General features: G+C 37.5%; 2 protein-coding genes across 6 annotated transcripts in view; one reads left to right on the top strand and one right to left on the bottom strand.

Annotated features, from left to right (window-relative positions):
* Positions 1–27,004, bottom strand: part of ide (insulin-degrading enzyme) — a 39,566-nt gene that overhangs the window by 11,290 nt on the left and 1,272 nt on the right. For 2 of the 3 annotated variants that reach the window (XM_057848462.1, XM_057848464.1), the window contains exons 3-19: positions 24,532–24,739; positions 21,347–21,516; positions 20,551–20,673; positions 16,248–16,360; positions 16,002–16,164; positions 15,803–15,895; positions 15,615–15,706; positions 15,412–15,492; positions 15,177–15,280; positions 13,759–13,861; positions 13,537–13,659; positions 13,316–13,398; positions 12,675–12,819; positions 9,264–9,374; positions 9,046–9,166; positions 6,543–6,634; positions 6,336–6,447 (exon numbers count right to left, since the gene is read on the bottom strand). In XM_057848462.1, the coding sequence (XP_057704445.1) occupies positions 6,336–6,447; positions 6,543–6,634; positions 9,046–9,166; positions 9,264–9,374; positions 12,675–12,819; positions 13,316–13,398; positions 13,537–13,659; positions 13,759–13,861; positions 15,177–15,280; positions 15,412–15,492; positions 15,615–15,706; positions 15,803–15,895; positions 16,002–16,164; positions 16,248–16,360; positions 20,551–20,673; positions 21,347–21,516; positions 24,532–24,739 (2,037 nt within the window). Of the gene's footprint in view, positions 1–6,335; positions 6,448–6,542; positions 6,635–9,045; positions 9,167–9,263; positions 9,375–10,670; positions 10,816–12,674; positions 12,820–13,315; positions 13,399–13,536; positions 13,660–13,758; positions 13,862–15,176; positions 15,281–15,411; positions 15,493–15,614; positions 15,707–15,802; positions 15,896–16,001; positions 16,165–16,247; positions 16,361–20,550; positions 20,674–21,346; positions 21,517–24,531; positions 24,740–27,004 lie in introns of all 3 variants that reach the window. The other variant, XM_057848463.1, reaches the window with a different exon arrangement.
* The window catches only part of LOC130923056 (kynurenine 3-monooxygenase), a 46,805-nt gene continuing 41,680 nt past the window's right edge, over positions 21,880–27,004 (top strand). Inside the window, exons 1-2 of one of the 3 annotated variants that reach the window (XM_057848467.1) lie at positions 21,880–22,002; positions 22,888–22,981. The gene's annotated coding sequence lies outside the window, so the exon portion shown is untranslated. The remainder of the gene's footprint in view (positions 22,003–22,887; positions 22,982–27,004) is intronic. The other 2 variants (XM_057848470.1, XM_057848466.1) reach the window with 2 other exon arrangements.

Genomic DNA, 27,004 nt, shown 5'->3' with positions numbered 1-27,004 from the left:
TACTACGGTGGATAAATACCGTATTTTTCGGACTATAAATCGCACCTGAGTATAAGTCGCACCAGCCCAAAAATGCACAACGATTAGGAAAAAAGCATATACAAGTCACACCGGAGTATAAATCGCATTTTTGGAGGAAATATACCTGATAATATCCAACACATAGAACAGATATGTCATCTTGAAAGGCAATTAATTTTTTCTTTTTTATAAAAATACAATAGAGAACAACATGCTGAAAAAGTGTACAGTACGATAATGTTACATTACCCATGAACAACGAAATGCGAACGTATTAACGTAACATAACTAATTACTAGTTATTCGGATAACTATAGCATAAAGAACATGCTAACAACTTTACCAAACCATCAGTGTCATTCCAAAACACCAACATGTGAAATGATATAATAATGTGTTAATAATTTCACACATAAATCGCTCCAGAGTATAAGTCGCACCCCCAGCCAAACTATGAAAAAAACTGACTTATAGGCCGAAAAATACAGTTTTCAAAAGTTGATAGCTAAGACCTTTAAGGATGTTCTGATCACATATTTTTGCACCAGAGTCTGAGTCACCTGATTGAGGATCTGCGGATACTGAGTCCTGTCCGATGCCGAAAAAAAGTTGTTTTTTTACACAAAAGTTCCAAATATGTTTCTGTCCCACCGTGCCGCCTTTATAATGTGAATTATTTTTAAACCAGAATAACATTGAAAAATGCTTGTCTTTATTCAATGCTTCATGGAGTGAGTCCACTCAAATCCACTCACACTTTGACACTAACACTGCTGGGAACAGCCTCTCACCTACACAATAAGTTGCCACAGCACACTACACCTAGTGTGTATCAAGGTAAATGATGATTGGCGCATTTGTCTTTGATTGTAGAGCTACGAAGCTTCTCTGGCGAGATCAAAGCTACAAACTTCAATCATTGTTAACTTTAAGTACCAAACGTAAGCTGTACTGGACAGTTTGGATGCACTGCTTAGCAGTGGGGAGGGTGTGGCGCTATACGAGCATGAAGCAGAAAACCATAATTAAAAACTCGACCTTTTTCACCCGATTCCGATCCTCCGAAAAATGGTGCGATCGGCCCGATTTCCGATCACGTCCCTACCTTTAACCCTTTACTGTATAAGGACAAGCGACTATATAGGTCATTTTTTAGAAGGTGCTATTTGTGTCCCTGGTATAAAGTGATCGAAACTTTTTTTTTTCTTGGTGTATTATCAATTGCCATCTACTATATATTCAAGGGTACAGGCTTCTAAATTATATTTTATAAATTTAATTTACCTCTGGTAAAAGGTTGCTATGAAATTTTGCTATGTCCCCACTGTGTTTCATTCAAGTTCAGTCTATAAAATAACTAACATAAGTAGGAAAAAAAAATACAAAATAATTGTTATGATTTTATTGTCCTGGATTAACTATTTTTAATCATGTGTTGTTCTTAAATTAAAATATATTAAATTAAATAAAAAAATAAACAAAAAAAGTTTTGTTTGTCCCCAGTGTCACTGTCCTCTCTGTTGTGTGAGTGTTCCTTTAAAAAAAAAAAAAAAAAAAATCCCCATTTATTAATGATACTATTCCACAATTTTTTACCTGTTTAAAAACCTGATTTTGCAGTTTTATGATGTACGTTCAGTGTGCTTCATCATAATGAGTCCGCTCCGTCAAAGCTATATATCAAAGTAATTAATTGAATTGAATCATTTCAAAAGGTTTATTTGTAAAATTAAAGATTTCTCATCAAGTATCCAAAGTCACTTTAGCTATTATGTCAGCAACGCTAGGCTGAGGGCTAACTTTAGCCCAAACTGTCACCTCTGTTAGCGTCCACTCTATTATGTCCAAATGGCATCTCATTTAAAAAAATAAAAAAATAAATTTGTACACACTTAAGACCTTTAGCCATTTATAGGGCAAGTGAATATGTTTGGATTAAAAACAAAAAACAGACTTAAATATTATCAATTATTACTATGCTTTGGGAAAAAAAATATTACCAGGCATCATTGTTGTATTTTTGGGTATTATTTTTTTTAATATACTGTATTTTCCGCACTATAAGGCGCACATAAAGCCTTAAATTTTCTCAAAATCAGACAGTGCGCCTTATAATCCGATGTGCCTCATATACGGATCAATATTGGTTAGTCATGGCATAACATTCCACAGCAGCATCTAGTGGATGTATAATGCAACCCTAACCACCACCCCCACCACTACTACTACTGTGCCTTATAATGCGGTATGCCCAATATATGAAAACAGTTATAAAATAGGCCATTCATTGAAGGTGTGCCTTATAATCAGATGCGCCTTATGATCCGATGCGCCTTATCGTGCGGTAAAAACGCTAATTATTAGGGTTGTTCCGATCATGTTTTTTTGCTCCCGATCCGATCGTTTTAGTTTGAGTATCTGCCTATCCCGATATTTCCCGATCAGATTCCTTTTTTTTTTGCTCCCTATTCAATTCCAATCATTCCCGATAATTTTTCCCGATCATATACATTTTGGCAATGCATTAAGAAAAATATGAATAAAACTCGGACGAATATATAAATTCAACATACAGTACATAAGTACTGTATTTGTTTATTATGACAATAAATCCTCAAGATGGCATTTACATTATTAACATTCTTTCTGTGAGAGGGATCCACGGATAGAACGACTTGTAATTCTTAAAGGATAAATGTGACTTTGTGACTAAATATTGCCATCTAGTGTATTTGTTGAGCTTTCAGTAAATGATACTTCAGCCATTTAACTTCTGCCCAAATGCATGATGGGAAGTGCAACCATGACTGTGCGTAGGGGCACCAATTGATATATCTTCTCTGCGTTGGGAAAGAACATAGTGTGTTAAGAAAATGATCAACTACTACCTTACTTCCCCACATTGCCTCCCACGTTATTTTTGCTGAGAGAGGTATTGTAAGGCTTTAGCCACATTAAAAATGGCTCCAAAGGCTGTCAAAATTCTCTCTACTCATTATATGCTGCTACTTAGCGCTATCTATAGGTAAAACGGCGTTTTTATAGATTGAACGTGACAATGCGTGAATATTACCGCCATTAACGCAATAAATTTGATAGCCCTACTTTAAGCCAAAACTACTCTGGATGAGTGTAAGACATTTTGTCTGTAACGTTAAATACAATTAGAAAACGCTTTAATAAAAAAATATATATATTAAAAAAAAAGGCATGTCCGATATTCTTTTGCCGATTCCGATACTTTGAAAATGACGAGATCGGACCCGATCGATCGGCACATCTCTACTAATTATAAATGTATACGTTAATAAAAAATTAAATGTATGAAATTAATAAAAGCAGAAACACACACTAGTTACGGCTCCAAGTAACACTCTAAATTTCACCCCCCGAGTATGTCACTGATGGCGATCGACATCCCATTAATTTAAATCTGGAAGACTGGCTGTGAATGCTAATGTTTCAGTACCATTGACGGCACTAGATGTCCAATCCATTTTGACTGGGAGGGGCATTCATTCATTCGCCCCTCCCTCGTAAAACTTGATTGGATTCATGCACAAAAGGGTTATGGAATGAGTTGATGTTTTATCATATTTATATTTGACTTTTTTCATAATTGCCAGGACGCTCGATGCCAAGGTCCATATCTTTCTTGCTTGCCCTTATTCATGCCAACACGAGTTTTCTACTGCATCAGGTACAAATAGCTCGTTGTTGGAAGGAGGCCCAGTATGATATAAGAGTTCAAATGGGGGACAGTCTTGACAAGGTGTGCCTAACCGCCTTTCTGCTGAAGGTTCCAAAGTGTACTCTTAAAACATTTTATCTGACGTTAATATTTTCTCTGGAGAGAAGTGTGGCGACATGCTGGGTAACCTGGCTCCTTCTGAGCTCAACTTCAGTTTGTGAAGGAGACTGTGATCAAGCTGTGAGACCATGGTATACGGTTTCGCTGATGCACTCAAGAAAAGTCACACTCCTTAACTTCGGTCTTATATATCTACTATAGTGAAAAAGGTTTTACAGCTCTTTTGAGGAGTCAGATTAGTTTAGAAAAGACCTTTTGATTGAAGGTGCAATGATTGAGCAGGCCGATTACATAAATTTTGGGCGAACAGTAGTCTGTCAATCACAAAAAATATCAAATGACGATCACGTCTAGAATCAGTTAGCAATATTAGCCTCTAGGATTTGGTTAAGGACAGTCCTAATACTTAATATGAGAACAAAAGTGCATACTTTGGAACCCCAACATAATGTTTACAGTTTTACCATCTGACGCTCTATGCCAGGGGTCCCCATCTGCCGGGCCGCGGACTGGTACCGGTCCGTGGCGCATTTGCTACCGGGCCGCACAGAAATAATGATTTAATAATGACCGCATTCTGGCCGAATTAACCCTGTGCCCCTGCTTAACACACCAATAACCCTGTCTACTCTAGATATAATACTACGGGATAGATTAGAATGTCGTCATAGAAATCCATTGATTGGACTGCTAGCAGTACATCTTGTTCGTGTATATAATATATCTATGTGCGCTTGTCCTCGATAATAACGCATTACTAGGCTGCGGGCGCAGCACATTTGTTCCCGGAAATAATTAGCCCCCACACAAGCAAAGATGACTGGAAAACAGACGTCTTTGGAGATATTTTTACGGCAAAAAGGGCACCTGATGAGCCTACATCCTCGAAGACCCACGAACTGCGAAGGAGTGGATTTGTGACCCGTTTGTGAATAAACCGAGTGATTCGAACATGTCTGTGCAACAGGAAGATCAACTTGTCGAGATCGCAAATGACGGCGACCTTATTAAACGTACATTTGAGACAAAAACTCGAACGAGGTTCTGGATTAAAGTCTTTCCGGAATATCCTGACATTGCTACGAGAGCTTTGAAAACCTTGCTACAATTTTCAACATCGTATCTTTGTGAAGCGGGCTTCTTAATTAATGCTTAACGACAAGGCGAAGTCTTTAATGGTGAGAGCGGTGTGCAGTTGTTGTGTGCAGTTTACACGGCAGGAAATATCTGAGAACTTTTCTTCAAGTCCTTCCATGATCAAACGTAAGTTAATATTCCTTTCTTTCAAGAAAGTTTGTAGTGTTTACTTTGGAATCGCTGCACTTGCGCATTTTGCGGCTATGTTTAACATTACACGCATGCGCAGAACCACATCGTTGCAATTTTTGATGGGTTGCAAAATTAGTCAGAACACCGGTCCGTGGTAAAAAAAGACCCAAATAACACCGGTCCGTGGTGCAAAAAAGGTTGGGGACCCCTGCTCTATGCATATATACACATATATATATATATATTAATGTATGAAGGAGTGGAATTCATATTAGGCTTCTGCATAGATAGAGTGGTACCTGTTTTGCAGACACGAGATGGCCTCATTACTTACCTTTGTGAGTGAATTCAGTCAGATAATACGTACTGTCTTTAGTGAATGCACATATATGGCTCACATTCTAACTCTTCCAGCCTTAAAAGGCATTAAGATTAGTAGTTCTTTCAAGAAAAAAATAATAATTTCCTCAAACCTTGTAATCTTTTTATAAAGCAAAAACATCGCTATATTAGATTTTTGGGGAAATTCAGTTCTAAATTATTAGTTTGGATATTTATATGACATATTAACCATGAACATTTGTACATTCGCCCCTCCTAGTCAAAATGTATTGGATGTCTAGCACTGTCAGTGTTTGTTTTTTTATATACATGTAAAACTGTACATGTAAAACTGTACATGTAACTGGGAGCGAAAGACTTAAAGGTGCAATGCTGTTGTTTGATCAGAAAAAAAGTTTAGCGGTTCAGACTTTGAAAAAAATTTAGGATTAAAATTGTGATCGGTGCACCCCTAATTTGCATAGTTGTATTTCTACTTTCTTTAAAAATGGGGATACAGCAATGACTAATTCTAGTCAAAAAGCACTGCAACAAGTGCCAAACCAATGATTAAGAGTTGTGTGCTCTATGTGGTATGGATTTTGAAAATTGATTCAGTTTTTTACTCTACTAAAAGTGAAAAGAAAAAAAAAAAACGACAACAACAAAAGAAAGAAGTATACTTATTGCTTGCCTTCTGGGCAACATACTTTAAAGTACACACATACAGCATATGTGCTTTGAGTCGAAATCAGAAATGTTACAATTAATTGAGGTCTTTTCCAGCAAAAGACTATTAGCAAAGACTAAGCATGGACAAAGGCTGAGGGCCCTTCTGTTTGGTCGCTGTGGAAACATGCTGGGGGTTGATTACAAGTGCTTTAACTGGAGTGTGATGGAGTATGAGACCTACCGTCTGGAACCTGCACCTCTCTGTAGCGGATCAATTGGCTTGGTAGGAGAGGTTTCGTGCGTGCGTGCTCAATGAGAGTGTCTTCCACCATTTGTATCATGCTGAGGGCAGACTAATTTAGGATAGAGGAGAGTGGGAAAGAATATATTTTAACCGGTAAAGAATTGTAATTACAAAACATTTTTAAAAAGCAGAACACGAGCAAACCTCCTTGGTGATGTTGCCATGGAGAAGGGCTTCAATATGTAACCGTGACAACAGCTGCGGTATGAACGCCTTGAGGCGCGGGAGAGTTACATCTGAAATACAGGTAACAGATTTATTGGATGAAAAAACAATGAAATAACCCACTTTGCTGTCAATGAAGAATTGGTTCAAGAAAAATGACTGTAGAAATTGTGTTTTTAAGGCTTCATATGGCATTCATCGGCTGCCATTTACGGCACTAGACGTGCAATCCATTTTGACTGGGAGATCCTAGAAGCAAATGGAATGGATGTCTAGCGCCTTCAAAAGCACTAAAACAGCCAGACCAAATGAAATGGAAGTCTATTTTTGTCATAATCAGGGAATAAGTTAAATGCTCTTTTAACATTTTTTTTTAATCATCAGAATGTTATTGGGGGGCATAACCAGAGTGTATTTCAGTTCTTATTCATTCTAATTTTATTAATTTAGTTTAGTAAAAAATGCATTCATTATAAATTTTTGATTTTTGATAAAATATACAGTGGTACCTCGACATACACAACCGTTCAAAAGTTTGGGTCTAAGCGACCCCAAACTTTTGAACCGGAGTGTATCATATAACTTTTGAACGGTTGTTTACGATCCTTTCGACATCAGATGTAAAATTTGACTCAATATTTGTCCCGACATATGAAGACATGCTCGAAATACGATGATTTATGACAGCGTCGCAATTGTTTTCCTGCAGGACGGACGCATGGTGGGTTTTCTTGTGAGAGAAATCAACTTGGGTTCCCAAGAAGGTTAGTGGAGGTGGGAAAAAAAAAAAAGACACTTACCATTGAAATTAAGAAGGAAACGATAGAAAAATATGAGCATGGTGTGCGCGTCAGTAAACTGACTTTACAAAACGGCCGAAATATGTCTATGATATCTCATTATTATTATTCTTATTGTAACATCTGCAAGGAAGTCGCCAGCTTCGTCAGGTTTTTAATCATTTATTTCAGACCTTGTGCAACTGTCCGCCCTAGCCAACATCAAGATAAAAAAAAAGTAAAAGCTTCCCACTCTAACACACCTCTCGCTCTCTCGCGTCAGTCACTCAGTGCATTCAGGAACAGCATGCAAAACACAACATCCACATTAGAACCCAATTTGTTACATTATCATACAGTATTATTATTATTCCAATTTGTATTTATTTATTATTTGTTGGTTACGTGTAATTGCTATTTGTAATTCAACCTGCAGTATTTATTAAAGATTTAGCGTTGGTTTTTGGGCTGTGGAACAAATTAATCGAATTATAAAGTATTCCTATTACTGGTGCACGATAATTATTGGTCCGATAATTATCGGTCCGATAATAGGAATTATGACGTCATCCCGATAAATCCAATAACATTTATAATAGGATCGATAATATGTACTGTTCTCGTTTTGAACTTTACACACTAGTATGGGAAATCAGTTGACCATTTGCGGGGCATTGTTCCCACCTGCTGTTCAGAATAATTCAATGCACCTATTTTTTGTTACAGTAGTTTGGTTCAATCACTTACACATTGCGGTGTCTAGCGGTAGCATTGACAGTCGTGAATGCTTTCTGTTACGTTTCCGCCTCGTAAATATATGTAAGTATTTTATGTTTACTATTACATATGGATGTGCAAAATATGTTTACTTCTGTGGTGAAGGGTCATATGTACAGAACTTCATAAGTTGTGTTATAGAAGCCAGCCAATGCTTTAGTAGCTCAAGCTAGTGTGCTATGCTATACATATAATAGTTGTGTATATAAGTGTATTGTGCAGTAACTGCAGTTTGTTGTATATTGCGTATTGAATATGTGTATTTTTCTGTTGTACTTTCACGATATTAAGACGAGTGTCTTCCCATAAAAGCAAGAAAAGCCCAAGCCTTGTGGTTTATGGAAGTGCATTCATTCTTAGCTGGCTGTCGGGCAGTGCAGAAGTGAAAAGCACGGTTTTGTTCATGTCATTATGAAAAATCTGATGAGATCAAAGGCAAATCTATGTTGAATCCACCACTATTTTTTTTAAACCTCCAGGTGTTCAAAAACTCAGGTTATACATTTAAAAAATTATATATTTATTATCGGTTATCGATATCGGCTTTGAGGAGCAGGAAGTTATCGATATCGGTTTCAAAAAATGGATATCGTGCACCCCTAATTTTCATGGGAAAATCCTGCTCGACATACGGCCATTTCGACTTACAAACCAGGTCCTGGAACAAATTAAATTCATATGTAGAGGTAAAATAGTATTTTTAAAAAATACAATAATGATTCGTAATAAAAAATAATATGTACTTGGATACCAAATGTTAATATTTTGGCCCATTTTACCACTCACATATTATAGAGCTAACACACTCCACCTTGAATGAAACTGCATATCTGACCTGAATTCAAAAGGAATGCCTTCACTATGACTCACAAAATGAACCTAAATTATGTACTCCAAGGCATCACTCCACATAAAAGAAATCTCACCCTCTAAAGCCTCTCTGAGCTCATCTTTAGTCCAAGCAACTTCAGTCATGAGTAGACGGAGGTAATACATGGCGTGCTGGTGTGGCTGCTCTGCTCTGAAGTTATTCAAAGACCTCATATACTGCCAAAAAAGGGGGGAGAAATGTATACAAATGAAATAATGTAAAATCCTCCATGGTAGAGCACAATGATCACAAAAAATAATAATAATAAAGTACCGCTTCCTTGATGATGTCAAAACGCTTCTCATCGATCTCAAATGTGGCCATCTTCTCAATGATCTTCTTCAATAGGATGTCCTGCTTGTCATTGTAACCTTTAACAGAGAGCTGGAGCAGTGACAAAGAGCAGACGGTTTAAGGGCATAATCAGTGGCTGTCAAATAATTTTAGTCATTCATCACTATTGGATCTGGAGTCAACGACCGAAAGTCACTACATTACAAGTGTCATTAATACCCTTCAAAAGACTTCATGATTCAGCAATCACTCCAATTCCTAACCACATCATGGGTCCCTTGGGTGGCACTTGTTAAAAGTCATGTCCCCCGACATTAACCTTGACAAATTGCCAGCTGGCTTGACTGATAACACTGACTCCCACTAATTAATACAACTCACATAGTCCCCAAAGCGTTGTCAAGGAGAGCCCACCATTGTTTTCAATGTGTTAATGATCAATACCAGCAGAGAGGGATTAGTGTGTTTTTCCAAACAACGCAAAATGTTAGGGATAAGAGCGTAGGTTGAGGTAAGGTGAAAACATTTGTTACACTTGATATTAGTCGAAACTCAACATTTGCGTTATATTTTCAGCAACTTTTTGCATTGTTCTGTTTGTTAAGTGGTTAATGTGTGCATAAAAAGCAAATTATTGTGCTGCAACGATTAATCGATTAACTTGAATAGAAAAAAAGCTTTGAATCAAATTTTGCTGTTTCAAGTATTCGGTTTAATTAGAGTGGCGTAATGGTTAGTTTTGAAAGTGTTTGCATTTAGTTTTATTGATCTGTGTGGATACACTGCCTTTTAGTGGCATCAGTGAATTTTATATTACTCATTACATACATTATTAACATGGCTGAATCCAGCTGCTCCCTGTTAAGACCAACATACGGTAAGTTTTGTTTGAATTAATGTTTTTTTTAATGCATTTGTAATTTAGTTCATAGGTATATTTAGCGTTTTTTTGTGGGAATATGTGTTTGAACGATTTCTTGAGAGCATTGTTAAAAAAAAATTGCATTTTGTAGCATTCAAGCTAGCAGATTTTTGTTATCCAAGTTAGCCAATTGTTCTTTTGTTGTACTTATATCCTCATTTAATTATTTTTTCCAGATTTCCACTCGAGATGGTGTTTTCAAATTTTTGCGTTTTCAGCCCCCCAAAACACTGTCGCTGTGTAAACGATAGGGCTTTCGGGGAAACTTTTTGCATTGTCACCCCCGTTGCCATTTAAATGACCCCTAAATCTCTGATGGAACTGACAACGGGAATCAAAAACTCCCCAAAGAACTGCAGCTTGGAAACAGAAAACAGTCAAAGCAAGCAAGCAATTATATTTGCACACTTGAAATGCCTCAAAATTAGCTCCACTTCCCTTCAGCATTCAAACATCTTACTTACTAGGATGGCATTCATCCCTGAGGCTATGCCATACACCAGCCCTGCCAGACGGGCTGCATATGTATACTCTCTTAAATCATCCTTCAGTAACCTGAGCAACAGGTAGGTCATATTGCAGTGCAGTGGATCTGCGTATAAGTAGCGACTACAGAAGGAAGGGGGTAAAGAACAGAAACAACAACAAAAAAAAAACATTTGATGGGAATGAACGAAAGTCCACGTATTTGAAGAATGACAGGAAGAGTATGTATATGCAGCCTCGTGATTGGCATTGTGTCCCGCATAACTATGACGGAACCTAACACTAAAATACTCGATAGAAATGAGTGATTTGGGGGAGGGGAATCATTGAAAAGGGGAAAGAGACTGATGAAGGATGAGAATATGCGCATAGAACAAAAGCTATACTTGACATCAGCCAGGTCCAGTATGTATACTTTTATTAACTCATTCACTGCCATTGACAGTAACACACACCAGATCCATTTCCACCGAGATGGCTGGCATTGAGTACCGTATTTTTGGACTATAAGTCGCAGTTTTTTTTTTCATAATTTGGCTGGAGTGCGACTTATACTATGGAGTGACTTATGTGTGAAATTATTAACACATTATTATATCATTTCATATGTTATTTTAGTGTTTTGGAGTGACACTGATGGTTTGGTAAACTTGTTAGCATGTTCTTCATGCTATAGTTATCTGAATTACTCTTAATAGCCATGTTACGTTACCATACAAGCCACGTTCGAATTTTGTTGTTCATGCATCATGTAACATTATCATACTGTACACTTATTCAGCATGTTGTTCTCTATTGTATTTTTATTTTAATTTGCCTTTCTAGATGACATATCTGTTCTATGTGTTGGATTTTATCAAGTAAATTTCCCCGACCAAAATGCGACTTATACTCAGGTGCGACTTATAGTCCAAAAAATACAGTAATCATGTTTCACTGCCATTGGACGGTGGATGGCAGCGATTGACGCAGTATTTTTTTGCCAGCATTTTTAATTTTCATCTTAGTCATATTTTAGCCATTTCAAAATGTGTTCGTCTTCGTCTAGTTTAAGTAAAAAAAAAAAAAAAAAAAAATCAAATTTTGTGTTGTTTTCAAAATGTTTTTGTCTATAAACTCCAAAAGTCCATGGATAAATAACAAAAGGTTTCCTTTTCCAATTTCAAATAAACATTGACAGATGACACGAGCACACGATTGTAGATAATACACACTCAGCAGGAAAACAGCACATTATTTTCAATTAATTAAACTCAACTGGACGCACCAAACACCAACCTAAATGCTAATGTTAGGGCAAATGCTATGTCAACGCGAATGCTATGCTAACGCTACAAGTTACGTAGTGTGATGATCACTCCGTACGGACCTTTAAAGGCTAAAGCAACATGGCATATCTAGACAAGATAAGAAAACAAAACTAGCAAGCAGCACCTGACACATATGTTTCACTATCGGAGCCTGGACTGGACACAAGCGTGTGTGTGGGGCAAGGGGACTGCGCAGCACACCACATTAGTTATTCGACCAAACACTGCTAAGATACGTGCTAACTACACATACGGTAAGAAAATGTCACACATCATGTCACAACTTATGACAGAACCTATGGCGAATTTTCATCTCGTTCTCGTCTAGTCAGACAGCAACTGGCATTCGTCTCGTTATGTTTTAGTCTCCCAAGACATTTTTTTAGCTCGTCATTGTCACGTCATTGTCATGAAAAAAACTGTTCGTTGACGAAATATTTTCGTTGACGAAAACAACACTGATTGGACGTCTATCACCATCAATGGCAGCCAGTGAATTAACATATGGCGTTAAACAATGTATTAAATGTGCATAAATATACTTGATTTTCATGATTCATGGAATTAAAGCCTGGCTAAGCCACTACAGCCCAGTCTAGGGGAGAGTAGAAGGGAATTCTTTAGGTTTGGGATGCAACATGTACGTTACAGCGAGGGAATCAGAATACTTACATACATCCCATAGACGGTATTTTGAAGGTCATAGTTCAAACCGGCTAGCTCGGCTGCATATGCATACTCGTTGAGGGAGTCCTTTAGGAGCTCCAAGTATAAGTAAGCCATGTTACAATGTAATGGGTCCACATATGCAAACGGGCTGTAGAAAAATAGTAGTGGTCAAAGGAAAAAAATAAAAAGTGCAGTGATTAAAATATTTGATTGTTTTTTTTCCCCATAAGAAACGAAAACAAGCAAAAAAGATGATTACATATAAGGTATATTTATTTCAGCACAGAACATATGGTGATTAATATTACAGATAAAAATAAAGATAAAAGAAAATCTATATAATTTTAAACTCATGCTAAATCTTTAAAAAAAATGCTTTTGGATATAATTAATGCTATGTTTCAAATACGTTTGACATGTGTTGGTAGATTTGGGATGAAAACTGATATTCCACCATAACAACAATAAAAAAAATTGCACATTGTAAATGAATTTTTCTTTCCCGCACAAGTGTACAGTTGTGTCTCAATCAGCAGTTTCTTTATGGTTTTAAGACAAACTAATGTGAAATCAAGATATTTTATGTGTTTCAAAAAAGGCACCATTAGTAAATAATTTGCCTTTGCAACTGAATAATTACATACCTGAAGAACTCAAAGTTCAGACACGCTTTAGGGAGGAAAAATTTGTCATCCTGCTTGAACCACACCTTGCTCATTGCCGTGTCCTAAAAACGTACAAAAGTGAGCCTTGTTTTAATTTGTTTGATGCACTGTGATCATAGCGAACAGAATAACACAGCAGATTTTAATGTAATTAACAGTGGCACTACTTTGATCTCAAACACAGCAGCAAACCCACTTGCCTTGATTAAAACAGGGACAGCAGGAGAGTCTTTCTCAAGAGGGTAAATTTCAAAGTTTGTAGGGATGAACTCATTTTTCATTGGTAACTTGAACTTTCCGTTGAGGTCCGCACTGGCCCATTTCTGAAAAAACATGCTTAACTTACCCTGATGTCATCTATCAAAAGCATTTATCTCTAGAGGAAAAATATGACTGCCAGCAGAGAAATTTGATCAATCCACCTCGATAGTCTCGTCGGATATCGCCTCCTGTTTGTACTGCGTCCCATACCATTCTTCTGTCTTGTCTGTTTGACCATCAAATGACTTTGAGACTAAAACAACCCTGGAGTAAGATAAGATTTTCATTATTGATATGCAAAATGACAATCATGTATATTAATGCAGGAATTCATTGTGTAGACAAAAACACAGTATTTTTCGGACTATAAGTCGCAGTTTTTTGCATAGTTTGACTGGGGGTGCGACTTGTACTGAAAAGCGACTTATGTGTGAAATTCTTAACACATTATGATATTATTTCATATGTTATTTTGGTGTTTTGGAGTGACACTGATGGTTTGGTAAACTTGTTAGTATGTTCTTTATGCTATAGTTATCTGAATAACTCTTAATAGCTATGGCCACGTTCGCGTTCTGCCTTTGGCAATGAGTGGGCGAGTTAGCGAGAGAGAAACACGGCTGCGAACCTACAGTGGGGAGAAGAAGTATTTGATACACTGCCAATGGGTTTTCCCATTGTGAATGTATCAAATACTTGTTCTCCCCACTGTACGTTCATTGTTTATGCTTGTAAAATATCTCTACAGAGGCAACGCCTCTGTATGTCATCTTTTCTGTTGTTGTTGTATGTTTTCCACCCGCGATCGGACACTTAGAGCCGGTTGTGTGGTTGTTTGAACGATGTGCTAATGCTAGCGAACGCATGCTAACCGTTTTTGTCATCGCTGTAAAAGCACCTAATCATCATTTATTTACATTGATGCGACCCTTTTTTTTATCAAGGACGAAATTGATTCAGCAAATTATGCGGACGTCCAGCATCATCATTTGGGAGTTTAGCCCGCTGAATAGCCAGAACCGAGCCGTAGCGTATATATTCGCGTTTCGTTGTTCATGCACTGTACACTGTACACTTATTCAGCATGTTCTCCATTGTATTTTATATTAAATTGCCTTTGAAGATGACATGTCTGTTCTATGTGTTGGATTTTATCAAGTAAATTTCCCCCCAAAATGTGATTTATACTCCGGTGCGACTTATATATGTTTTTTTCCTCTTCGTTGGGCATTTTATTGCTGGTGCAACCTATACTCAGGTGCGACTTGTAGTCCGAAAAATACGGTAATTTTTGCGGTCAAAACGGCTGTATATTGATTTTAGATACTTATACACACAGTGGCTCATCACTTCTATGCAGTGTGTGTTTATGTCTTTTTGCTTGCTGACACTGACATAATGAATTTCAGTTCCACAAGTCTAATAATAAAAACACGTTTGTAACCAGACCACAACTTGCGCGATTAAAAACGGCATTTGGCACACAATTGACAGGAGATGGAGAAAGGTTCATTTTCAACAGGCGGAAAATAAAAGTTGCTTTTCGAAATGATTTGTTTTTAAATCTTCTTGCACTAACCTGACATATTCTGGTCTCAGTTTATCCAGCACCATCTCAATCAAGTCTGGCCTGAAGTCTTCCAAAAGGTACTCTGCTGCTAGAACCTCATTTAGTGGATAATACTACGGGGGTAATGTAAGTGAAGAATAGTATCAGGGAGGCTGGTGATCGTCAGGACAGGGTTCACAAGTTGTAATAGTCTAATATAACTCTGAGAAAACAACTTTTGCACATAGAGAGGGCACATACGTACGTGCAGTAAACCAGATACTTTGGAGGTATAGCCACGAGGTCGCTCCTTGTCTTTGAACCGGAAGGCTACCTTGTTTAAATCCTATAGCAACAGACAGAATCAGAGTCATTGTACTTTTGTATATTTCAGATTTACAGCGAGATTAAAATACATAAAATTACAACGGAGATGTTTTATTTCTCCAAATGTAACACTGTAGCTACCTTGCATTCCTGAAACACCCACTCCTGAGGTCCTTCAGTGCGCAGTTTCTGGATATATTGGAACATGTGGAAGATAATGTCCTCGACATGCACTGTTGGCGACATCCACAGGCAGAGGTTATTTTCATTCCCATTTATTCCACAAATGCCAGACTGGCGAACCCTCCACAAGTAAACACACAACTTACCAAGGCCTTCTTCCGTCAAGTCCACATTGATAATGAAGAACATGAATCCTTTGGCCCCTTCTTTTTGACCTCCAACAAGTGTATTTACCCAGCCTTAACAGAAAGCCAATTTCAGGAAAGTTTTATATCACTTTTGATGGAATTTTTTAACAGGTGCATACTAAATTATATTACTATGTGAATATTCTGTATACCTTACCTTTACATTTCAATTCCGATAACAAACTTCCAGGTCCTTCATGACCGATAAGATGTCCCAGATAATGTCCTGGGTTTGATTTATAGTATTTCTGCAAGTCTGGGATGGGGAACGTCACATACAGATTCCTTATGTCTTTTATGGGCACCACTTTGTAGAATTGCTGGAACCACAAACATGAAAATCATCTTTGTTAAATAATACCAGGGAAAAAAATAACAGCAAGGACAAAGAAGAAAAGCTCACCTTCAGATGATCATCCTGAAAGGGGTGATCAGGAAATTCCGGGATAGGCACATTCTTGTTCTCTACTTCTCCAAATAATTTGACCACCATAGAAGTCAGCTCATCTAAGGATTCTGTGGATATTAAAATAATATAACACTTATATTTCTGAGCCAAACTATTCAGCATAGGAACTTTTATGATGAAGACATGTTTCTGTTTTGACTTCTAATTTCAATTTTCGTACAAATTATCTTCAAATGACACTATTTTGCTTGCAAAACATATTTTTCAAGCTTTGAGTTCAGGATGTTCATAATTTATATGTGCTCATTGTTGTTTTCGTCAACAATGACTAACTAAAATATTTTTCGTTGACGAACAATTTTTTCATAACCATGACGATGACGAAACTAACTACCTGAAAACGTGCCTCGGTAGACTAAAACATAACGAAACGAATGCTAGTTTACGTCTTGACAAGATGAGAATGAGATGGAAATGCGCAATAGTATCCATCATATGTTCACAATGTGTGACATTTTCTAATCGTATGTGTAGTTAGCCTGCATGCTAAGAATGTTTGGTTGTGTCACTTATGTGACGTGCTGACCAGCCCCACCCACCCACCCACTCACTCACTCACTCATGTCCTCACCAGGGTTGTTTGTTTTGAAACACATGGTAAGATTTGTTTTTAATCTTGGCAAGAGCGAATATGCAATGTCGCTTTAGCATTTAAAAGGTCTGTGCTGAGTGATCAGCATTTGCGTTCGTGTTAGCATTTAGTGTAGATAGCTTGACAGCATCGTCTTAAACTCTCGGGCAACTTACTTTACATACATCTGATGGTGTCCTTGGTGGGTATAATTAACCCTTGAGAGTCGAAGGACGCGCCGGCGCGTCCTCAGCGCACGTCGTCTTTGAAGCACCCTCGCGTTTTAATTACGTCACCCACATGCCGTTGGTTGGGCTCGTTTTAAAGTGCGGAAGTTGCGGTTTACTCTCGTTGTTATTTGAAGTCAATCGACCAACTAAAACGTGAGATATTGTCATTTAGGTTTTATAGTTTTATTGTCCTCTCAAAAAAACATTAAAACGCTGCATGGATCATTTGTTTATGTCTATATTTCCATCATTTCTTGTCCTTTTTGAAAACGGAAGCTCCATGAAAAAAACACAAATCAAACGAACCCTTTCGAAGTCACAGTGGAAGCACAAAATGCGTTTTTTTTTTTTAATAAATATAACTGCCGTGCGAGGTTCCACCGAACGAGAGGCAGGAGTGTTCTGAAGCAGCGAGGGGGCGAGCGACGGCCGTTTGAATCAAGCAAGCGAGCGAGCGACTTTGTGTGACTTTGAGGATGAATGGAAAACTAAATTTAGCGCAAGCAATTGTGCTTTTTGATCAACTTGAGGAAGAGGGTGGTCCAAATTCGTCATCATCGTCTTCTTCGGAAGAGTCCTCGAGTGAAGATAGTGACGGATTTGAACACGTGGGTGACGCCATCGACGAGCAGAGGTAAGCCAACTCGCTTTTTTTTTTTTTTTTTTTAATGCTGTAAAAGTTTCTTTTGATATTGCAAGACGAAGTTAATTTTGATGCAATATAAGTGCGTGTTTGTGTATGTAATAATAAAATGTGCATATCAGATCGAAGTATAATTTGTGGTCTTCTTTCTATATGAAGATTAGGGATGTAGCACATATTCAGCTACGGTATTCTTTCTATTGTCATACATATAGATTTCCATTATTATTTATTGCTGTATATATTTTTATTTTATACTTTATTATTTTCATAAATACTGACTTTTGTTTCATGTACATTTATAGTGACAATGAAAGTAAAGTGAAATGAAAATGGAAGGGTGGAAAGAGGACCGACACCCCATGGAAGTGTGGGCTGTGATGTAGCCCTGTGCCTAATTCCAGGACGAAACTGCTTTTCGGAGTGGCATGCCTGAAAAAAATTTAACTTGTTTATTGTAAATATTTTTGAAAAGACTTTTTTCCCCAATGTTATATATATATATATATTTTTTTTTTTCCCCCACAATCAGTCTTCTCAATTTGTGTATATAAATGTGTGTTCAAGAAGCTTGATTGTGTGTACATAGTTTTCATCAGGTGATGGGCCGCAATACCTAAACTTTTTGTGTTAGATGGTATATTTTTTCACTGTTCTTCACTGTTTGGTCTGCTGTATATAACCTGTTTTGACTAGAGCATGTATAAATGCAAAAAACGCCTATGGCTATACCTGTTGTTTATGTTGAATTGTCAAATAAAAGACTATTTATTCTAAATTTTTTTGGTTGAATGTTCATCCTAACATGTTGAATAAATATTACAAAGTTTCAAAACGGTTCGTTACGCATGTTTGGTTGTCAATTGGACATCAATATTAAAAATTTTGACAAAACGATTTTGGAATTTTTGGTCTTTTTGGGCCCAAAATTATGATTTATAATTGGTCAGTGAAGGAAACAACAGTTTGGACATGAAGTTCAAGGTGTCACAAAAAAAGGGACCAAACCAGGCCATCGTAAACAATTCTGTCTTTGAAATATAAAGGCAACTTCAAGGGCATGCAAAATCAGACAAAATAGGCCCAGACCTTAAAGGGTTAACTGAAAATAATGTACTGCTTTCCGGCTGAGTGTGTATTATCATCACAAAGTTGTCTTTGTAGATTATAAAATTATGTTAGACAATGTTCATTCGAAATGGTTGGAAACCTTAATTTTAGGGCTGTCAAACGATTAAAATTTTAAGTTAAGAGTTAATCGCTGCATAAAAATTAATTAATCGTAATTAATTGCAATTCAAATCATCTCTAAAATATGCCATATTTTTCTGTAAATTATTGTTGGAATGGAAAGATGAGACAAGACGGACATAAACATTCAACATATTGTACATAAGTACTGTATTTGTTTATTATAACAGATCCACAAGATGGCATTAACATTATCAGCATTCTTTCTGTTAAAGGGATCCACGGATAGAAAGACTTGTTGTTCTTAAAAGATAAATTTGAGTACAAGCTATAGTAATTTTATATTAAACCCCCTCTTAATGTTTTTGTTTTAATAAAATTTGTGAAATTTTCAATCAAAAAATAAACTAATAGCTCGCCGTTGTTGACGTCGCCGAGTGGTGACGTCACATCGGGCTCCCTGCCGTTCTTCCACAGTGTCTTTAACTACGTAAGGTAGTGATTGAAATACACCACAAGGTGTCAATGGCGAGGTTTGAAGTAATTAGATCTAGCCAAGGCAAAGTCTGAGTAAGTTTTATGTGTATTTTGCATAGCTATTTTGATTGGGAATGCCAGTTCTCTTTGCATTAAGCGCTTTTCTTTTTGTGATCATTTTTTTGAGAGATGGGAATATTATTTTTGTTGTGCTTTCACTAAATGATACTGTAGCGACTTAACTGTTCCGCCCAAATTCATGATGGGAAGTTAGGCAACCAAGACTGTCAGTGGTGGCTGCAAATGGTATACAGTATGTTCTGCTTTGTGTTTAGTTAGGCGTGTTAAGAAGTAGAATGTCTCCTGCGCCGCCCAAATGCATGATGGGAAGTTGGGCAAACATGACTGTCAGTAGTGGTCCGCAGATGGTACACAATATGTTCTGCATTGTGTTCAATTAAGCGTGTTAAAAAAAGAGATCGTCTCTTGCTCCGCACAAATGCATGATGGGAAGTTGGCCAACCATGACTGTTAGTAGTGGCTGCCAAAACATAAGCCCCCCCAAAAAAAGGCGCAGTCAAATGAACGCCTGTGTCCACTCGCATTTCTCTGCCTTTTCACTCTCAATGTGCTAAAATGGCATCTTTGTAAACTGTTTGAAGCAACGCATGAACGACTCATTCCGTGCATGCGTTGAGACAAATAAAATAAAATAAATAAATAATTAATTAATTACCGCCGGCTAATGCGATAAATTTGACACCACTACTTTATATATATTTTTTTCATTAAAACGGACGAAAACATTTTGAGTAAGCGTAGAATAAAACTAAGTGAAACGTGTCTGGGTTTGCCTCAAAACTGTAGGAGCAGGAAAAGATTTCATTCCAACCAGACAAATGACAACACTTTTTCACCAATCAGGTTTTTTTACAAGTGCAATCTGTTGATTGCAGTCAGGTGCTGCCTGTTTTAGCAGAAACCTCATTGGTTCAACTATCTGTGCACCACGACCTACAGCGGGCCTTTGAGGACCGGGTTGGAGACCACTGGTTTAACAAATATAGAGCTATCAATCATGTGAACACATCTGCCCTTTTGTTTATTTATCCTCTGCCTGCTTACCTCTTCCCAAAACACAGAGGCCCATGAGATTAGAGGAATAATATGTAGAGTGGAACTGAAGGAGTTCCTGGCGCACATTAATTCCGTCCTTAGATGGCCTCGTCTCGAGGGTCAACTTGTTGCCTACAACAAAAAACATTTGAGTACACCGTTTTTTCCCATTTATATTCACCAACATATTATCAGATAGCAAAAATGCAGTCTTATGTCCTTACATGTCATTTCAGAATTGTGAGAGCTTCAATTTCTGAACATGGACAGTTTTGGAACTTTAATTTGTTAAATCTGTTATTAAAAGCAATTGTGTCTTTTTTATTGTGTACAAATGCCAAAATATGCTAAATAATTAAATTGTAAATATCTAAATGTCTTAAGTGTAAGAACACATTTACAAAAGAAAGGCAGTGTTCCATGGAGTACAAGACTGCCATCAGGTGTTCACTTTCAAATGTAACAAAATTGACAAAAAAAGGAGCAAGTCGTGGTAAAGATGTTGATATCATCTATTTAAAAAACATGTTATTGATGCATTAAAGGTTTCTGAATACAAAAATGTCAAACTCTCAACTATCCAAAGTACTGTATGCAAGGGGCATAATTAATGATTGACTGGAGGTGCTCCTTTCAAACTAATGATATCTTGTGCAACTCTTAAATACGTTATTGCTCTTCACATGCTTTGTTATTTTAAAAGTGTTATTGGTATGACAACAAGTTGCACTCAGAAAGTTCTTTCAATCAATAATAGAGTACGTATTCCTTTCCTGTTATGTAAAGTCAATTAATCAGGGGCTACCTGTTCCAAATTTACTGAAGGGGTGCTTTGGGTTGCCAGTTGCCTTCTCAAGCTGAAAGAGCCTCCAAGCATCATTCATCAGGTTCTTGTCATGCTCAGAGTCAACGGCGTTCACCTCGCGGTCCTTGCAGCTCTCGTCAAATAGTGGGCAGAGGAAGAACTGCGCAAATCTATATGTATATCATGGAAATTGATGAGATCATAGCGCATATAGTTCTAACACACTTGACTACAACACAAAATTTCTGTTTTATATAGGGCTGTCAAAATTATCGCGTTAACGGGCGTTAATTAATTTTTTTAATTAATCACGTTAAAATATTTGACGCAATTAACGCACTAGGCCCGCTCAGACAGATTTAAATGTCAGTACAGTGAAAGGCCAACTTGTTAATTGTGTTTTATGGAGTTTTTCCGCCCTCTGCTGGCGCTTGGGTGTGACTTGCATATGTTATGTGGCGTAATGTCGCCCTCTGCTGGCGATTCAGTGCAGCTGATTATTTGGGTTTTGGCGCGCTTTTCTGACGTAATTATATGTCGACGCGAACTCACACTAATAGACAGTGCTATTCAGACCAGCTAATGTCCGCGTCCAGTATTCAGTGGCAGTTCTCATAGCCCCATCACACTGTTTGTGTCTAATACATGCATCGCTTGTGAGTTATATTCCTCCTTTGTTTATATTCATGAGTATTAGATAGTTATTGATGATGTGTATTTGAATTTGTTCACATATATGGTGAAATGCAGTTACATTGTTAGATGCTTGTGAGCTAATTGGCTAGTGCTACTGCTCAAATGGACACGTGTGTGTACATTTTATGTTATTTTGTGATTTATGCAAGTTATTGAAACATTGCCTTGTTATTTTCAGTTTTACAAAAATACAAGAAACGTGCTCCTGTCAAAAAGAGATGACTTCAGTAAAACCCATGCAACTTTGACACACCGTCTGATTTCTTTTTGGAACTTATGTTCACTGTCTGTCAATTTGTGTACTCACACACATTGAGGACAGAATAGGGCTACTAGTTTATTTTTTGATTGAAAATTTTACAAATTTTATTAAAACGAAAACATTAAGAGGCGTTTTAATATAACATTTCTATAACTTTTACTAATATTCATCTTTTAAGAACTACAAGTCTTTCTATCCATGGATCACTTTAACAGAATGTTAATAATGTTAATGCCATCTTGTTGATTTATTGTTATAATAAACAAATACAGTCCTTATTTACCGTATGTTGAATGTATATATCCATCTTGTCTTATCTTTCCATTCCAACAATAATTTACAGAAAAATATGGCATATTTCATAGATGGTTTGAATTGAGATTAATTGCGATTAATTACGATTAATTAATTTTTAAGCTGTAATTAACTCGATTAAAAATTTTAATCGTTTGACAGCCCTAGTTTTATATTATATTTTATGTAGCTATTTTCAACCCCAAAAAGATGTTTGAACTTAGCACATGTGGTGCACATCATTAATATTACATGATCAGCTGTAGCTTACACAATTTTATTCTTGTAGTTCCAGATGGTCCGCGCTACACACCAGCAGTGGACAACAATCAGCCTATTCTACAAACAGGTGCCAGCTCGAATACCCCTCATTTAAAAAGAAGGTAATCCAATATACCTCAAATGACTGAGTGCTTTTTTCAAAACCACCCCAGCTGTTATGTGAGCAGTGCCCCCAGCAATGAAAAGAACATCAGCTTCCCCCTAAGCATTTGTTAGCTAAGTGTCCAGTGGAGGTCAGACCTATATCCACTGTTACAAAATAGTAACACGTAAAAACAAAACACTTTTGTTGATAGGCATTTGGCTATTTCTTGGATCATGGAGGATGATAAACAAACAATATCATTATAATTCTGAGGAATAGAATATCCCCAGGTAATTCTGTTGACTAAATATCCCTGTATGTAATTTATCATGTTTCACATCCAAAATTAGTAAACAGTACTTTGACCTAGAGACACACCGATATATCGGCCGACCGATATTTGGAAATCTAAGGTATATTGGTAATGGCGTTTTTTTTTTTTAAATCCGACCGGCCAATATGAAAAAGTCAATTTAAAAATATGGATAGGGACTGGGGATCACGTCATTTTTCAGAGGATCGGAAGGGGTTGAAGGCGATCCTGTTTTTAATTAAAAAATACTTATCTATGGTTTTCTGTTTCATGCTCGTACAGCCTCATTCTCCCTCCTGCTGCTTTTCTTGGTCAGCAGTGCACTGTGAGTTTTGCTTGTTAAAGTTAGCGATGATTGACAGGTATTGAAGCTTTGATCTTGCCAGAGAAGCTTGGCAGCGCTACCTTCAAAGACGCCTAATGTGTTAATCATTGTTTGGCTTGTTAAAAACTAGAGTGCTGTGGCAACTCATTGTTTGTGTGCAGCTGTTCTTAGCAGTGAGCAGATTATACTGAACTAACTCAATAAAGCATTTGATAAAGACAAGCATTTTTCTACGTTATTCTTGTTTAAAAATAATTCGCATTATGACGGCAGCACAGTGGGACAATAACATTTTTTTTTTTTTTTTTTTTTTGGAACAATACTTTTTCTTCCAAAGAGCTATTTATTTAACCTTTTAGTCAACTTTATACGAGATGTTTCTGAGTTGAGGAAATTCAGGCACTTCTGGAGCTATTATTTTTTTATTTGTGTGATTCAATAAACATGCTTTAGGCCAGGGGTGCCCAATCCTGGTCCTCGAGAGCCCCTATCCAGCTTGCTTTCCATGTCTCCCTCCTCTAACACACCTGAATCAACTAATCAGGATCGTTATCAGGCTGCTGCAGAGCTTGCTGATGAGCTGATCATTTGATTCAGGTGTGTTAAAGGCGGGAGACACGGGAAAACAAGCTGGATAGGGGCTCACGAGGACCAGGATTGGGCACCCCTGCTTTAGGCATTTCAATGAAGTTCAGTGTTTGCAGTATTCAGTTTTTGTACGCCAATTTTTGCACTTTTACGGCAAATTAATATCGGCTCCAAAAATCGGTTATCGGCCCCTCTAACAACTAATATTCTGTATCGGTCCTAAAAAAGCTGACAAAATGCTAGCTGATGCCAAAAACCAAGAAGTGACTTTTGCACAGTAGTGTATACAGGCTAAATTGTGTATGAAAGATGAAATACAATTTTAAAAATCATCTCTTACCTATCCAAAGCCCCTTGTAAGTGCTCATGAGAGACATCAAAGTAATAGTTTGTGTGCTCTCCACTGGTGAAGGCATTGGAGCTGCCAGCATGCTCACTCAAGAACTGGCTGTATTCATTCTCTTTGGGGTACTTCTTTGTCCCCAGGAAAAGCATATGCTCACAAAAATGAGCTAGTCCTGCAATGTTCGCTGGGTCGGATAACGAACCTGAAATTTAAAGGTAAAATAATGGTCGGTCAAACAAGCCTTGCATTCATTTTCACATTAAATTGATCGTTAATGGAATGACAGTGGTACCTCTACATACAACATTAATTCGTTCCAGGACCTTGTTTGTGTGTCGAAATGGTGGTATGTCTAGCAGGATTTTCCCATAAGAATACATTATAATTCCATTAATTCGTTCCACAGCCCGAAAACCTACACTAAATTCTCAATAAATATTGATGTTACGACTTCAAATATCAATTGGATATACGGAGGATGGCTGGGGCAAGTGGAGGCCCATATATGCATGACGGCTCTTCAGATCGAGGATGTGGAAGATCTTTTCATTTTCGGCTCACTGCTGGCTCTCGCCCTCCTGCTGCTTATTGGCGCACATTGGATGCACCGTTTTTCGGTGAGAGTGATGCGGCAGAGAAGCAATGGAGATTGCTCGCAACGTTGGCGACGCTGTCAATGCGGCGTGCGTCACCCTCAACAAGGCCTGCGATGATTGTTCCCAGATGAAGATGGACCAAGCAGCGTCAAGTGTTGCCACCGCTCAAATGGTGACGAAAATTATTACGGAGATCCGGGACCAAGAGAGGCTCGCTCGCGGGAACCAGGCCAGGGCGGATGAAGACTAACCCACCTGAGCGGACTGTGGCGGAGGTGGGCCTCCATGACTCCCTAGGCTAATCACAACTGATCTACAACTTTACCTAAGTGTTATGGCCAATCAATAACTTCTGGAAAGAAAATTCATGTGAAGACCACAAAAAAAACAAAAAAAAAATGCTTATGTAATGCAATGTGCAATGTCTACTCTACCATGTTTTGATTGTGCGTCCTTGGCTGCAGGGGACGGGACTTAATAAGCATATGCTTCTCCCGTCAGCCCTTGTCTTTTCGGTTCTTTCTTTCTTTGGGTTAATCATATCACATCTTTTAACTGTCAATGATACCGATGATGATGACAATATCACATCTTGTAACTGTCAATGATGGTTGGTGTACCTGAACGCATCAGGTGGCTGACATGATAGCGTGAGCCTTTTTAGTTTCCCTTTGTTTACTTGCTGCAGGGGACACTAGGCACAAGTTGATGGAATGAACGATTAGAAAACTGACGAAGCAGGCAATTTCTTTGGCTTAACTCATAAAGCCTGAGCGAGCCATATCACGGATGCGCACCCCATGTTCATATTTTTCTATCATATCAATATTCATGACAGTTGTAATGGTAAGCATTAGAGCTGGGAATCTTTGGGCACCTAACGATTCGATTACGATTACGATTCAGAGGCTCCGATTCGATTATAAAACGATTATTGATGCACCCCACTCCCTTTTTTTTTTTTTTTTTTTTTTTTTTTTTTTTTTTTTTTAAATTTGTTTTGTACATTGGTTCCAAAATTGTTCAAAAATCCTCTCAGGCTAAACCAAACTACTATTTCAATATCAAGTTAACATAGATCAGTAAACAAATATACAAAAATAACAGTAAATAAAAAAACTCCAGTCCCCATTCTATATCAGCAGCTTTAAACTACTTTCAATTAATTTAATGTTGTGAATCAACCGCTAAAGTTGTTAAAATTGCTCCTGTTATTCCATAATTTCTCTTTTGTCTACTTTCAACATGTAAAAGTTTTAAAACTATTTTAAAGATAGATTCAAGTCAATATTTTACCGATTTAGGAGTATTTTAGATAAAAAGTTAATTAGGTTCGCTTGGAAGGTTCGCAACAACAGCCTTGCAGGGAAGTGTACTGCTTTAAGATGGCGGCCGTTACTAACGCCCGCATCTAGTTTTTTGTAGATGTGCTGGTAACGATACCGAAGCTATAATGCATCTAGTCCTATATAAATTATATCTACCGTAACACAATGTGGCTTGTAGCAGCTTTTCGGCAGCAGTCAGGTATGTTTTTTTTTTTTTTTTTTATCTCGTGGCATGAGTTGAGCTAGAGCCGTGAGTTGAGCATTGGCGTTACCCGAGGGGCTGGGTAATGAGAAGCATGATGTTTAGCTACTCTCGCTCCGTCCCTAATTGCGTACCGAAGACTGCGCGGCGCGCTGAGTGTGTCGTACTTCTGCTTAACTTGGCATATTTCAATAATCGGAATTTGGATGTTTGTGAATCGTTCTCGAATCTTCCACGGCCAAATCGCGAATAATCTAAGAATCGGAAATTTTGCACACCTCTAGTAAGCATCACCTTTTTTTCACCACCTGCAATAACATTGTTGGAACCCATGTTGATTT

This window comes from Corythoichthys intestinalis, chromosome 10, assembly GCF_030265065.1.
Source record: "Corythoichthys intestinalis isolate RoL2023-P3 chromosome 10, ASM3026506v1, whole genome shotgun sequence".
Classification (NCBI taxonomy): Eukaryota; Metazoa; Chordata; class Actinopteri; order Syngnathiformes; family Syngnathidae; genus Corythoichthys; species Corythoichthys intestinalis.
Note: the sequence above shows the minus strand (reverse complement) of the source record. Positions and strands in the feature narration are given on the sequence as shown.